The sequence below is a fragment of the Lactuca sativa genome, chromosome 5 (assembly GCF_002870075.4).
Source record: "Lactuca sativa cultivar Salinas chromosome 5, Lsat_Salinas_v11, whole genome shotgun sequence".
In the NCBI taxonomy this organism is placed as follows: Eukaryota; Viridiplantae; Streptophyta; class Magnoliopsida; order Asterales; family Asteraceae; genus Lactuca; species Lactuca sativa.
Window position 1 is genome coordinate 91,393,239 of NC_056627.2, and position 14,088 is coordinate 91,407,326.

Genomic DNA, 14,088 nt, shown 5'->3' on the forward strand with positions numbered 1-14,088 from the left:
GTGCCTCTCCTTTTGAGTTGTTTTTATTTGCTTATTACTTTTTTAATCTAGTTCATGTCTTTTCTATAATGAATCATTTTTATACCCGAATGAGTTTGCTGCAGATATGGTTTTCTTTGAACGACATAATTTCTTATTGTTTTTCATCTCTAGTCAAATCAATTATTTGGTTGTGAACTATAAATAGAAATAGTTATTTTATCTACCAATGTTTGTAATTTTGCAAGTAAGTTAGTTGGTGTGTCCAACTCTCTTAGTTGATACTCTAAATTTGGAGCTAACTTTGGTCTTATTTTGCAATATATCTTATTTAATGTGCTTGGTGTATTCAGTTATGATTAATGGTATACATTCATGTATGAATATAATTACAATTATAGCATTCATATGTACTTCATAATTTGTTCATGCCTATTCATTTATGACATGAAGTCATTTGAGTTTTTCTGTATCTTTTTTATTTAGATAAATGTTATTTGTATTTATCTTTTTATTTAATGATGTGCAGAAAACATAAAGATGCTTCTACAATGCAATTTTGGAGTGCTAATATACAACCAAACACTACAAAATGGAAAATATTTTGGCTTATTCATTTATAATTATAGAATAATAGTATTTGTATTCTAACTTTTGTTTATGTTATATTCATTTGTGATTATTAGAAAATAGATAAATATTACAATATAAATTTTTGTTATTATTTATGAATAAATGTACAATCTATGTATATATTTAATGTGTTTTATTCATTCATTATTATAGTTGTATGACAATTTTTAATCTATAAATAGTGTTTTATTAATTTATGAATATAACTGAATTCATTTATTTATTCAAGATAATTACTAAATTCAGATATGATTTACAAATATGTTTTATTCATGTATGACTACAAATATTTGGATAAAATGATTAATTCGTCAATCTTTTGATGTGGTTAGTAAAAATAAACATAAAACAAAAAAAACGTTTTTTTTAATTATGTTTAAAATGTTTTTTTAATCATTTTATTGATTTTCTTAATTGAAAATAAATTATAAGCATTCCTAATAATTAGGTTAAAAAAATCTATTAATCAGATTAAATCTCATGATTTTAGGAATTAATTAATTGCCCATAAATTATCCATATATAATTATATTGTAAAATTCCTTTCATGCCCTTATAAAATGATTGGTTTACAACTGTTCTCGCGTTCTCAACATTTTTGGTGTTCTCATTTGATCATATATATATATATATATATATATATATATATATATATATATATATATATATATATATTTGATCATATATATATATATATATATATATATATATATATATATATATATATACATATGGATTTTTCAGAATCTTTTTCTAAATCAAATTTCAACAACAGTTTTATATATATATATATATATATATATATATATATATATATATATATATATATATATATATATATATATATATATATATATATATATATATACTAATGGATTTTTCAGAATCTTTTTCTAAATCAAATTTCAACATCAGTTATATATATATATATATATATATATATATATATATATATATATATATATATATATATATATATATATATATATATATAAGGTTAGGTTCATGTGAGACGGCTTAATTTTGTGAGACCATGAGATGCATTTTTTTATTTTTTTATTTTTTTTATTTTTTTTTATTAATTCAAGTTCCAAAAATAATATTTAAAAAAAGAATTTTTGGATTTTTCCATTTATTTTTCATTTTAAAATTATTTTTTAGAATATGTACAGTGTAATATTCTATTAGAATATTTCACGTCTTTTTCAAAAAAACGGAATTTTTTTTATTTTTTTTTTCTTTTGGTTAATTCAAGTTCCGAAAATAATATTTAAAAAAAGAATTTTTAGATTTTTTCATTTATTTTGCATTTTAAAATTATTTTTTAGAATATTTTAGTGTAATATTCTATTAGAATATTTCACGTATTTTTTTTAAAAAAAAAACGGGATTTTTTTTATTTTTTTTTAGTTAATTCAAGTTCCGAAAATAATATTTAAAAAAAGAATTTTTGAATTTTTCCATTTATTTTGCATTTTAAAATTATTTTTAGATTTGGTCTCACGGTCTTACAAAATTAGAATGGTTTCAAATAAACCTGAACCTATATATATATATATATATATATATATATATATATATATATATATATATATATATATATATATATATATATATATATATATATATATATATGTTGAAATTTGATTTAGAAAAAGATTCTGAAAAATCCATTAGTTTGTAATTACAATTTAACAGTGTTAGTGTTATGTTTATTTTTTATATTCGGCCTAATGTAGTAGTTTTCAAATGCTTTTCTTAATTCTTTTGTCAAAGTTTATACCCTATCAAATGCGTGTTTAATTGCATCACGCGTCACAAAATTTTAAAGCGGCGGTTAATTTAAAAGGAACAGGGTGTAAATTATGGGAAACATTTGAAAGATTGGGGGTGCCCGACGTGAAGCGTTCCGAAGCATTGTTTTTTTGTTATTTATTGGATGTCCCTTCATTACAAGGGGGCGCAAGGTTGCTAATCCATAAAATGTTTCTTCATCATCAAATATAGTCAAACGAAGTAATATCTATGGATGGCAAAATTTTGTATTTTAAAGTGGGAAATACGAAAATGATTTATGAATCTGAAGAGTTTTGTTTGATTATCGGATTTAATTTCGGTTGTGTATCCAAAACAAATAGGGAAAAAGTGTTGGAAAAACAGCAAATTGGGTGGGAAAAAATGTTTATTGCTGGCACAAAATCACAGATGAACTTTCATATGAAAACGTACAAGTCATTGATGCATATCCGTGCATTGAAGTGTTGTACATTCACAGATGAACTAAAGAAATTACAGACGGTCCTTAAGCACCTACAATTTCAGTGGCTAGTTTATGTAATTTGCTAATTTTTTATTATTTTCTACAAAGTAATTAACATTTTTTCTTAAATTAACAAATTTATCTAAAAGAAAAATACGAATATCCTACAGATATAAAAGAAGAAAACGATCCAAACAATACAAATAAATTTAGGCATACCCTGTTAAAATGTTTACAACTAAAATTTATATAAAAATTTGGTTTTTCAAGTGCGTATTAAAAATCATTATGCCAATAGTATAGTCTATTACTCCCAAAAATCATTATGTCAATAGCATATTCTATTACTCCTAGAAAATAAAACTTTACAATCAACTTGATACCAATTCTTTCCCAAACGATGTGCATCACAATTTCTTTTCCCAAACGATGAGCGTCACAATTTCTTTGTCCCCTGACAACGTCATCATACCAACGACCCGTTAGTTTATGTTACTGTGATCACCATAATGTAAAAATGTAAAAGTAAAAAACATCACAACTATATATAACCTACTTACTTTTTTTTAGGATTTATTTAGGACAAAAATGTGTTTTTTTTTTTGTAACTTTAATCCCAATCATGACTAAACAAAACAGATTCTACTGTCTTTGACATGCATCAGAACTAGGACCAAAACGGATGTCAATGATACAAAAATTGCAATTTTTATTTTATCCAAAAAGGTATAACAAGGAAGGATATGGAATTGTTCACAATTTCTCATATGTGCAAGACGATAATATCCTAATATTTGCTTTTGAAAATAGCATGAAAAGGTTGTCTAGTCCCCTTACATGTAACAGACACAGTGTTTGTTAACACGGGACTAAACAAGATTTCTAAAGTTCCCTGAAAATGTTATCTAGTCCCCTTACATGACGAGGACATTTTCTTTTTTTACACAAACTAGCCATCAAGAGCTAGTCCATGTCCAGCCCTCTTCCATCTTTTTGGGTTGAACAAAAAATTATAATTTTTGTCTCATTGACATCAATTCCAATCTCAATTGAATGCATACCAAACGTCAATTCAAATGGATATCAAACACAGTACAACCTATTATGTCATTTTTTGACCAATATAACAAGAAGACCTTAGAATCGCTACTTAGAACGATTTTTTTTATAATATGCATAAGTTTTTTTTAAAGCTACTTAGAATGATTTTTAAAACATAAGTTTTTTTTTCCGACTATCTAGTAATGTTATAATAATATGTATTAAGTTTCTTTAACTCTGATTAAAGCAATTTTTAAAACATAAGCTTTTGTATTCGACTCTAGTAATATGTATAAGCCTCTTTTAACGCTACTTAAAATAATTTTTAAATTAGACGTTTTTGTTTTGAAACAAAAGTTTTTAAGTTCATACCATGAAATAAATTTATTTATTTTAATTCAAGTTCTTTTTAAAAGCTAAAAGGTTAAGCTCCAAAAAATCGTTGCCAAACTGACCCTAAAGTGAAAGTACACGTATATATGTAATTTCATGTATGCCTTGTAAGAACGAAGAAAAATATTGATAATCCTAAAGATATAAAAGAAGACAATACAAATAAAATGAGGCATACTCTGGCAAAATGTTTACAGCTGAAATTTAAAATTAAAATAATAAAAAAGAAAATAAGTATCAAAAATCATTATGCCAATAACATCGTCTATTACTCCCAGAAGATAAAACTTTACAATCAATTCTTTCACGAAGCGCATCACAATTTCTTTGTCCCTTGACGACGCCATCTTACCAACTACCCCTTTGTTTATGTTACTGTTGAATCGCCATAATGTAAAAGTAAATAAACATCACAACCATATACAACCTACTCACTTTTTTTAACTCACAAAAGGTAAAACTATTTTTATCCTTTTATTTTTTTTAACTTTAACCCCCATTTCATGACTAAAGAACAGGTTGTACCATGTTCCACATGCACTGGAATCAGGACCGGAACTAATGTCAACGAGACAAAAATTACAATTTTTTGACCAGATGATGAAAAGGTGGGACATGGACTCGCTCTCGATCGATCTCACGTCTATGCAAAAGACGATAATGCCCTTCTAATCTTTCTGTCATTGAAAGTAGCCTAAAAAGGCTGTCTAGTCCCCTCACATGTAACAAACGCTAGCGTTTGTTAACACAGGACTAGACAAGGTTTCCACGGCTATTTTCGATGATGATGAGGATGAGAAGGGCATTTTCGTCTTTTACACGGACAAGCGATCGAAGCTAGTCCATGTCCCATCTTTTCATCATCTGGTCAAAAAATTGCAATTTTTGTCTCGATGACATCAGTTCCAGTCCCGGTTCCAATGCATGTCAAACGCAGTACAACCTGTTATGTCATATCGCTTGTTTTTTTTTTTGGCATTTAAGCAAAAGAATAATAGTTAGTTTGAATATGATTATAAATACTTACCATCAAGAGCGGTCCCACATTGGTTCTAGTGAAGGCGGCTTTTCGATTCTACTGTGGGACCCAGAAGTAGTGAACGGAGGTGCATGCACTGTTATCGGAAGAACCCATTCACATTTGTCTCTTCCCTCTAGTAGAAGCGGATGCTCAAATCTGTTGTACAAATAACAAAATGTTTATGAGGAATACATGAATTGTCATTTTTGCCCCTGGTTTTGAAGTTTTCAAGTAGTTAATCATGAATATGAATTACCTTGTCCAATCAACATTCTTTGGAGTAGTAAAAAATTCAAAGCGAAGCACCCATTGAACAGAGACATGTCTAGTGGAAAAAGACATGGGCCCATCCATGGGAACTGAAAACTGAAAGCTTGTTTGCACCAAATCTGCAACAACTTCATGGTGATCACTTTGTATCTGCATATATAAATAAACTTATATAAATTCAGATAAATTAAATAAGATTAAAAAATGCAAAAGAATCAGATGATAAACCTTTGTAATTGTTGGGGAATATTTTCTAGAAGGATGTGCAGAGCGACGACTTATAGTCTCGGATAACTCCAAGGTTACTGAAAGCTGGAACAGATGAACCAAACGTGTTAAAAGACGAAAATACCCTTGTATTGATGTCAATGGAACAAAAACTGCAATATTTATATACATGTTAGTACGGTACCTCAAGACATCTTCTGGTTTCTTCCTCGTGGAAAAAGGTAAGAGTTCCACCTATCTGTGATCAGAAATCCACAGAGGGGTATATAAGTAAATTCAACCAAAGAAAGGATATGGATTAAGGGAAATAAGATGGTTTGAGATTAATTTTTACCATATCACCAAAGTAATAAGTTGATTCAGGTTTTGTGGGTGAGAATCTTAGTAGAACTTGGTCATCAAGCCTAATGTTGTATGATCTTCCTCGAATCAGACCTTCTGCTGCAGCAAACGTTAGTGGAAACTTAATTTTTAAGGTGTAACACAAGGGTAAAATCGTCATTTACGCAACAACATTTTGTTATGACCCAGCGGTTTGGTAAGGTCTATCGCAGGAAGATTAGGTAGGGAATTGGTTTGGATAATGATAAGGGGTAGTTTAGGAAATATCTAAATAGGATTAGTTTGGATAAGTAGAAGATAATAGTTATCTATTAGTTTTTTGTTGCTGTCAATTAGCAGGACACTATTTAAGGTGCTCCATAGTTGTTTAGTTTTTTTATGCATGAATAAAGAACACCGTGAGGTTTTTCTTGGAGTTTTCCTGTAGCTCGAATTGCAGGTAAGGAACTAGGGCATTGACCCAAGTTCTTAATACATTTCAGTTTTTCCACAACCATGGAAACAGGTAAAAAAATGATGCATCTTTCGGGCATATGTTAATGTTATTAGTTATACTCTAAAATGAAACAACAATGCAAAGTTCATATAAACCAAATTAGATTATATTTTAAAAAGTGTAAAAGAATAAGAAACAATATTACTTACATGCAACAGGTTCAAGAGTTCTTGAGCCAGTTGAGACTCTCAATTCATCATTCATAGGGGGAGATTTTGGAATTTTTAGCTGCTCATTTGGAGCATTTAAGTTATCTGTTTAAGAAACAAAGAGTCATTCATTAGAACCAATAAGATAAGTGTGATTAATCATTAATCAGATTTCTTGAAATGTTTTCTTATCATTTCATAATGAAGCAACAAAAACCCTATTATGAAAATATCTAAGATTAACAATAACTTACCTTCACTAGAACCATAAAGCACTTCAGCTGCAGAAAGCCGAGGTATTGCCATATATGAAGACATGGTTGACCTTTGGTCAATGAAGGACACATCTTTACTTGATCTTGCTGCAGATGAAGGTAATGACATTGAGCTTCCAAATGCTTTCTGTAAACTTCCCATTGCTGGATTGTAGGAAGAAACAGAAGAAATATCATCCCTTTGACTTTCATAACCTTCTTCTTCTCCATCAAAAGTTTCATTAGCTCTAGCCTACAAACAAAAAAGAAAAGAAATTATAACAGTTGGGATTTGTGATTAATTTAAAAAAGGGGTGTTGTTATATGCACTCAGCAGCTTACCCATTCAGATTCAGCACCCATATCTTTCCAATAAACATCCAAGAGAATAGTTGTAGTAGGAACAATCCCTGAAATGATGGAAAATATTTCACAATTATATATAACAATTAGGGAAGTAAGATAGTAATGATAAAAGAATTTTACCATTTGTTCCAGTTTCTTCATTTAACAAGCCATTTGTTTTCTCAGTGACCCATATTTGAAGTGGCAAGCGAGCTTCCTGCAGATATAAATGGTTGCATACAAAGTTAATAGATAATAATGGTTGCATATAGAGGAAAAATTCACAAAAACAAAAGGGAATTATAATTTATAAATAGATGTTGAAATGGGAAGACAAACTATGTCAGGGAGTTTCTGCATTGATTCTCCATGTGGGTGTCCATCTTTCATATTTACATATTTTCCAGACATTTCACTTTTAACATGATATAGATAGCGAACAGTAGAGCCCCTGTATGATGGAGGGATGATTGTTGGCAAATTTATCCTCAAGATATCTGGATATAACATAAGCATTTATAATGAGGATTTTTTGAAGCTTGTTTACAAAAACCAGATATACATACAGCAACATTGAATGAAATAAAGAATTAGTTACATGTTCTTGTAGTCCCAGGTGACAGAATCTGATTTGAAATCACTGATGGCACTGAAGACTCCAAGAAAACATATTCACCTGGAAAGATTTGTATAAAGAAATCATCATTTGGTGTTCATCTAGATTGGTGCCTGAATACTACTTGCTATATCTCTTTTGAAAATCCAAGATAAAAGACCCATTTAAACTATTTTCACTGCAAATCATTGAATTTGCATTTTTTTTTATTAATTAGTGTCCAACATGATTCAATTTGTAATGCTTGTCACCAAGTTTCTAGCAAAGTCTACACTTCTTTTTAGATTGAAGGATGAAAGGTAACGTGTTTGATTGGAAAGAGGTGAAATGATAACTACATGCGCTATGCAATTTTTGAATCTGACAAGGCACACAGCTAAAAAGGCTTACACTATCAGTGAAATGTCTACAAATTCATCTCAATGGCATGGATATTATAACCAAAATCGCTAGCATCAACCATGAAGATCAGCAAATATGTAAATCCAGCTTGAAAATTTTTGAATAAGCGAAAAATAACTTTCTAATAAGTTGTAATTTAGCAAACTGAAATGCGGCTATATCCATGGTAGAATAAGAATACGAAAACTTTCAGAATGTCGAAAATGGGAATGCAAACCTCTCCTCTTCTGATTAGAGTCGGGTAGTGGTTTGTGAGTGCTAAACCACTGAGTGTCCAATTTCTCAATGCCTTTGGCTTCAAAGCTTAGCCGATCAACTAGCAGCGAACATTCACCAGGAGGATTTCGGATCTCGATTGTAATGGTAACAGGATCACCTGGCCTAAATACTTTCTTATCAGCCTCTAACTTCAACGAAGGCTGCTCATGCAAAGGCACACGCACCTCATCTTTCCTAGTTTCTCTATTTCCGAGTCCGAACAAGGAGGTGAGCGATCTCGAAGCTTTTGGCGGCGGCATTACCTTAACAAGTTGCAGATCGATCCGTCTTAACCAGCCAGAATTAAGCCCTAAAAGTAATATCTCAAATTGGGCATAGGTTGATCGATTGTGAATCACAATGGTAACGATTTGATCTGAATATGCAGGTGAATTGGAGAAGAATCAACTTGGGGAATCCGTCAGTAGTGTCGGTGGTGGGTCAACATGACGACGGAGGGATTTGCAAGCAAAGCCTTTAAGCCTTGCACACTCTTTTCTTTTTAGATTTTTTTTTTTTCGATGCATGTTCTCGATTATTATTTTTAAAATAGATATTTTATTTTTAATAATAATTACACATTCTTCAATAGCATAGGTATTTACTCTTATTCAGATGTTACATTCCATTAAAAAAAAATCTTTCATCACCCTTGTATCTTTTGGGTTTCTTCTAAAGGATTATATGTATTGTGTGATCACATTTGGGTTTTCTGTTCTTTAAACCATTTATTCCCTAACATGTCAATAAAACATGTTAGTAATTTACCAAAGGGTACTAAAAATGGAAATAAACAGCAACGATCCAAAAAAAATCCTTGTTTATCAAGAAAACAAAAAGAACCGACACACTCAAAAGGAACAACTTACAATTTAAATGTTATTAAAAATGTCCCAAAAGCGTTATAATTTAAAGTTTATGTTTAAACAGATCCTTAAAATTCCACACTAATATTTGACATTGATAACATATACACATAACGTAAGTCTATAGTCCAAATTAATTTACACTAATAGTGCCCAGTAGACTACTTCTTAGGGTGTAAACACCCTTTTGCGCTCTTTAATGTACATGATATTGCACCTCAATGCACAATTCGACACTTAATGTTCCTTGTATACATGTCCTTTTACTTAACTTAAACATATTCATAAACACAAAGTGTATCCATGCATATTTTGCTATTTTGTCTACTGGAAATAGAAATTTAAAATATCACATGTTTTGTTGAAAATTTCAGCAAAAAACTCTTAAATTTAGTCAATCTTTTGCCTTGGGCACCTGCAATGCAATATTTGTAAGATTTTCATAAAAAATCCATTCATTGCATAAATTAGTAAAATCATCAAAAGCATATCTCCTATAAAATAAATTGGCAATAAAGATTAAAGATGCTTTGTTGGGACACACACTATATATAACTCCTAATCCACCGAATCACTCTATGTAAAAGAAAAACTTAGATATTTATTGAATAAGGGTAATTTCCGTATTTTCTATATAAATCAAAGATTGTGTAAACGATGAGTGACTAACCAGCCGGTAAAACCAAATGCACATTCACCAATACACATGTGTGTAATTATTGTAGCTTCCTTAGATGCTTTTGTGTTATGATGTGCATCATATATATGAATAGATAACAGTTTCCTGTAGCATCATATTGGATCTGAACATGACAGAAAACATATGGAAATATATATGAAAAAAATGTTCATTGTTATAATAATAATAATAATAATAATAATACCTCTCCAGCAAAATGGTGAACTTTGAAAGCTTGTTTTGCAACACTAAAGCAAGAATTAGAACTCAGTTGAAGTTTAATTTTATTAGTAAATCTCACACCAGTGGCTTTGGAAGAATTTGAACCATCTTCAAACATGGATATTAGTCCCATAGGCTTCTTCCATGTTTCATACATTTTTATAGGAATATCATAAAATTTATACCTCCAGATCCATTTCTTCAGCATAAATAAATGTAGGCAACTTCTTGAACAACTTTTTTTTGTCATTGACTTAACCAAAGTAACAGTAAATTATAAATCAAAGAATGTCAGGTGCGTTTGTTAAACAAATCAACAATTACCGGTGCCTTTGAGTTGTGTTCTAATTGAAGAGGCAGACTGCAAAGAAAAGATAACTTATTAAAGGTAAAGAAAGGGTAAGGAGGTACGTGGCTGAGGTTCTATTTGCTTATTCGAGACTGCTCTAGAAATTGCTGCTTCATATGACTCTCCAAATGCATCCCAAAACGGATTATGTTGCAATCTGTGTATAATTAGGAAGATTTGGTTGATGTTTAGATAGGTAATCAAGACCTGAAGGTAAAAAGCTTATAGAAAAAGGCACTTACTGTGAACTGTGCTTTTAGGGGTTGTTAAGGTTAACAAATCGGCTTCATGTAGAAGAAACCAACGTTCGTTGCACATCTGAGACAACACACATAGGATTCCATCTGCACCATCTTTATCACCATAACTGTCAGGACCTAAAGTGGAAAAAAAAATAAGAATAAAGCACTAATATTTAGATCAAATGAAAAATTGAACTCAAGATAATGAAAAAAAGAGGATGTTGTAATCTATCATTTAAAAATTGCATCAAGAATTGTATGCATAGGATTGAGTTCCATTCACTTCTGTCGATGCCTTCTTTTCTTCTCTCTCTCTTCTCCTTTCACTTTAGTACCAAATGAAGTTGAAGGTAGCACAACAACGATACAATAAACAAACATCAACCCATTAATAGTAGAAATCCAACAATACCCAGTAAAAAACCCTAAAAAAACCTAAAAGAAGATAGTATATACCCACCGTCGATTGTTCCCCGATTTTTTTGTAGATATTTTCTGGAATTCGAGGGCTTGTGGAAATATCATCAAATAGAAGATGGATTAAGCAACAATGATTAGGTAGATGAGGTAATTGACATAAACATTTGTAGATCGATTGGGGGAGAACACGTATCAATTGCATTTGTGGACACGTGTCTAAGATATGGAAAACAGAAGAGACACACCTGCATCTGTGTACATCTTATACCTTCCCTTCTGCCCCTATTCTTGCTCCCTAATCTACGAATTTTTTTTTAAAAAAAATCACACTCATATAACTGCAGATGAGGAAAATAGGAAAAGAGAAAAACTCAATTGGTAGGCAAGAGAAGAGCATAGAGAAGGAGCCGAAGAAACACTCATAAAATTTGGGTGATTTGGGGATGGTGGCGGTGTAGAAGAATCTGACTATAAGCTGATTTACCTAGAGCTGAACCTCTGGATCGACGACCGGTGAAGATGGCCGCTGACATCCATCTCGCTAAAAAGCCATACTTGGGAACCCAAACCGGTGGTATGGGACAGAACCCTTCCATTCCTAACTCTAAATAACAACACCACCGCCACTGTCGTTTGCTGATTGCTTCGTTCTCTCGTTTCCGTCCTGGAGCCGACAAATTAGAAGGGTGGAGAAGGTGGTCCGAAGTTTCTTGAGGCAGAAGCCGGTGGAGGATTAAACCAAGGTGGAAGCGGGAGGATGAAACGACACCTTCCTGAAGTCGAAGCAAATGAAAGAAGCAGACGATGAAGATCGAGAAGGTGGAAGAGATGTAGGACACCAAGCGGTTTAGAGAAGATACGAAGAACACGTAGATGGCACAGGGCACACTTGTAATCCACTATAGAAATAAATAATTGGATAAATATATAATAATCCAAAGGAAAATAAAAAAACAAAAAAACCCACCAATAGTTTTGGTCCAATAAGAAGCAAGTACTATTCATGGTGTACTTGTAAATTAGTATATATATAAATTATATTTATTTTTTTAACGGCATTCTATAGAAGATAATAGAGTAAATTGTGTTTATGGTTCAAGTGTCAAAGATTAGAGTAAATTACATAGATGTGTTTATGTTTCAAGTGTCATATGAGGCATTTTATCTTATTCTCAAAAATTAACTTGGATCATGTTTACTGAACATAAAAATGACTATTTTGTCGTTTTCTATTTCGTTTTCATTTATTTATGGAAAATCGTCATAATACTTCTAATATTTTACCTTAATTTACGAAAATGTCTCAATTTAAAATTTGTTTACGAAAAAACATGAATTACAGGTAGAAATGACGGTTTAATCATTTTCTTCCGGTTTACCGATTTCATTAAAGTCTCATTATTTTATCATAATTTACGAATAAGTTTTAAACTAAAATTTAGTGATGATTTGGCATTTTTCTCCGTGTAACATACATTTTATCAGTTTCATTGTTAACTTTGACACCTATTCATTAAATTAATTGATAAGATGGATACGATGGGTTATATAATTTTACATTTACTGTAAAATTTGATATCCATCTTATCGGCTCATTTATGACTATGTATCTAGGTCGGCAATTAAACCGGTAAATTGTGTGTTTTCAGGAAAAATGGCAGGAAATTAGTTGATGTCTGATGAGATCGATATATTAGTTTACATAATGTAACATCCCAAAAAATCAACAAATTTAAAACTTTTCAAAACAACTCTTTTGTCTAACAGAATTGTTACAAAACCATTGTTTAACATTGTTTAAAATCAGAGTCTCTCAATATCCAATTAGTTGTAAAACCAATGATGTGTACGGTCATGCCTTCTCCTTGCCACGGTCCACTGAAGTATATGAAACCATAAACCAAATTTGTAAGCACAAAGCTTAGTGAGTTTCCCCAAAGTATCACCACACAAACAGATAACATATACCAACAAATAGCATGCATACAGAGCCTTCATTCTGACTATAACGCCCCACGGCCTGCTGTCTACCTGGTATGCTCACAAAATCTTCAGCATAACTAGTACTCCTCACCTGGCCTTCAGCCTATCTGGACAGTTCTTCGGGCCTTCGGCCTAACTGGTACGCCCCAGTGGCCTTCAGTTTATCTGGGACCCCCTGGGTCTGTTTACCTTCAGCACAAAGCAGGACCACCTCAACCCAACATCACGTAAACCATGTCGACACACATATCTAACAGACAAGCATACAAATAACCGACCAATAATCAAACAGAGCCTTCAGCCTAACTGGAACGCCCCATCAGCCTACAGTCTATCTGGTATGCTCACACAACCTTCAGCATGACTGGTACGCCTCATCAGGCCTTCAGCCTATCTAGAACGTTCTTCGGGCCTTCGGCCTGACTGGTACACCCCTCAGGCCTATAGTCTACCCGGGACGCCCTGGGTCTCTTGGCCTTCAACACATAGCAGGACCGACTCAACCCAACTACACACAACATGTCAACATATACATATCCAAAGCACATATAAGCCTATTAAACCATAACAACATATCGATATAAACATTACCGGGTTTGTTGACTGACAACACAAAGCAGTACAATCTCAACCCACCTAC

General features: G+C 31.6%; 1 protein-coding gene across 4 annotated transcripts; it reads right to left on the minus strand.

Annotated features, from left to right (window-relative positions):
• Window positions 1-4,463: 4,463 nt before the first annotated feature.
• LOC111917536 (uncharacterized) lies at window positions 4,464-12,393 on the minus strand. 4 transcript variants are annotated; one of them, XM_042902505.2, is made up of 19 exons: window positions 11,950-12,393; window positions 11,711-11,765; window positions 11,506-11,554; window positions 11,046-11,180; window positions 10,438-10,960; window positions 10,224-10,356; window positions 8,647-9,968; window positions 8,010-8,087; window positions 7,751-7,908; window positions 7,553-7,628; window positions 7,409-7,476; window positions 7,067-7,319; window positions 6,813-6,917; window positions 6,160-6,266; window positions 6,010-6,063; window positions 5,826-5,909; window positions 5,584-5,747; window positions 5,334-5,483; window positions 4,464-4,681 (listed from the first exon to the last, which is right to left on the minus strand). In XM_042902505.2, exons 7-18 carry the CDS (start codon window positions 8,945-8,947, stop codon window positions 5,336-5,338), a joined length of 1,596 nt encoding a protein of 531 aa, XP_042758439.1. In that variant the 5' UTR covers window positions 8,948-9,968; window positions 10,224-10,356; window positions 10,438-10,960; window positions 11,046-11,180; window positions 11,506-11,554; window positions 11,711-11,765; window positions 11,950-12,393; the 3' UTR covers window positions 4,464-4,681; window positions 5,334-5,335. The 4 variants fall into 4 exon arrangements, with proteins under 4 accessions (XP_042758439.1, XP_042758436.1, XP_042758438.1 ...); XM_042902502.2 differs by lacking the exons at window positions 11,506-11,554; window positions 11,711-11,765; XM_042902504.2 differs by having other exon boundaries at window positions 11,046-11,371; window positions 11,506-12,393.
• Window positions 12,394-14,088: the final 1,695 nt, after the last annotated feature.

Coding starts and splice junctions, on each gene's coding strand:
- LOC111917536 (XM_042902502.2), bottom strand. CDS start 8,947: ATGCCGCCGCCAAAAGCTTCGAGATCGCTCACCTCCTTGTTCGGACTC. Junction 7,320..7,408: donor TGGGTGCTGAATCTGAATGG/GTAAGCTGCTGA, acceptor TTTTGTTTGTAG/GCTAGAGCTAATGAAACTTT. Junction 6,918..7,066: donor GCTTTATGGTTCTAGTGAAG/GTAAGTTATTGT, acceptor TTTCTTAAACAG/ATAACTTAAATGCTCCAAAT.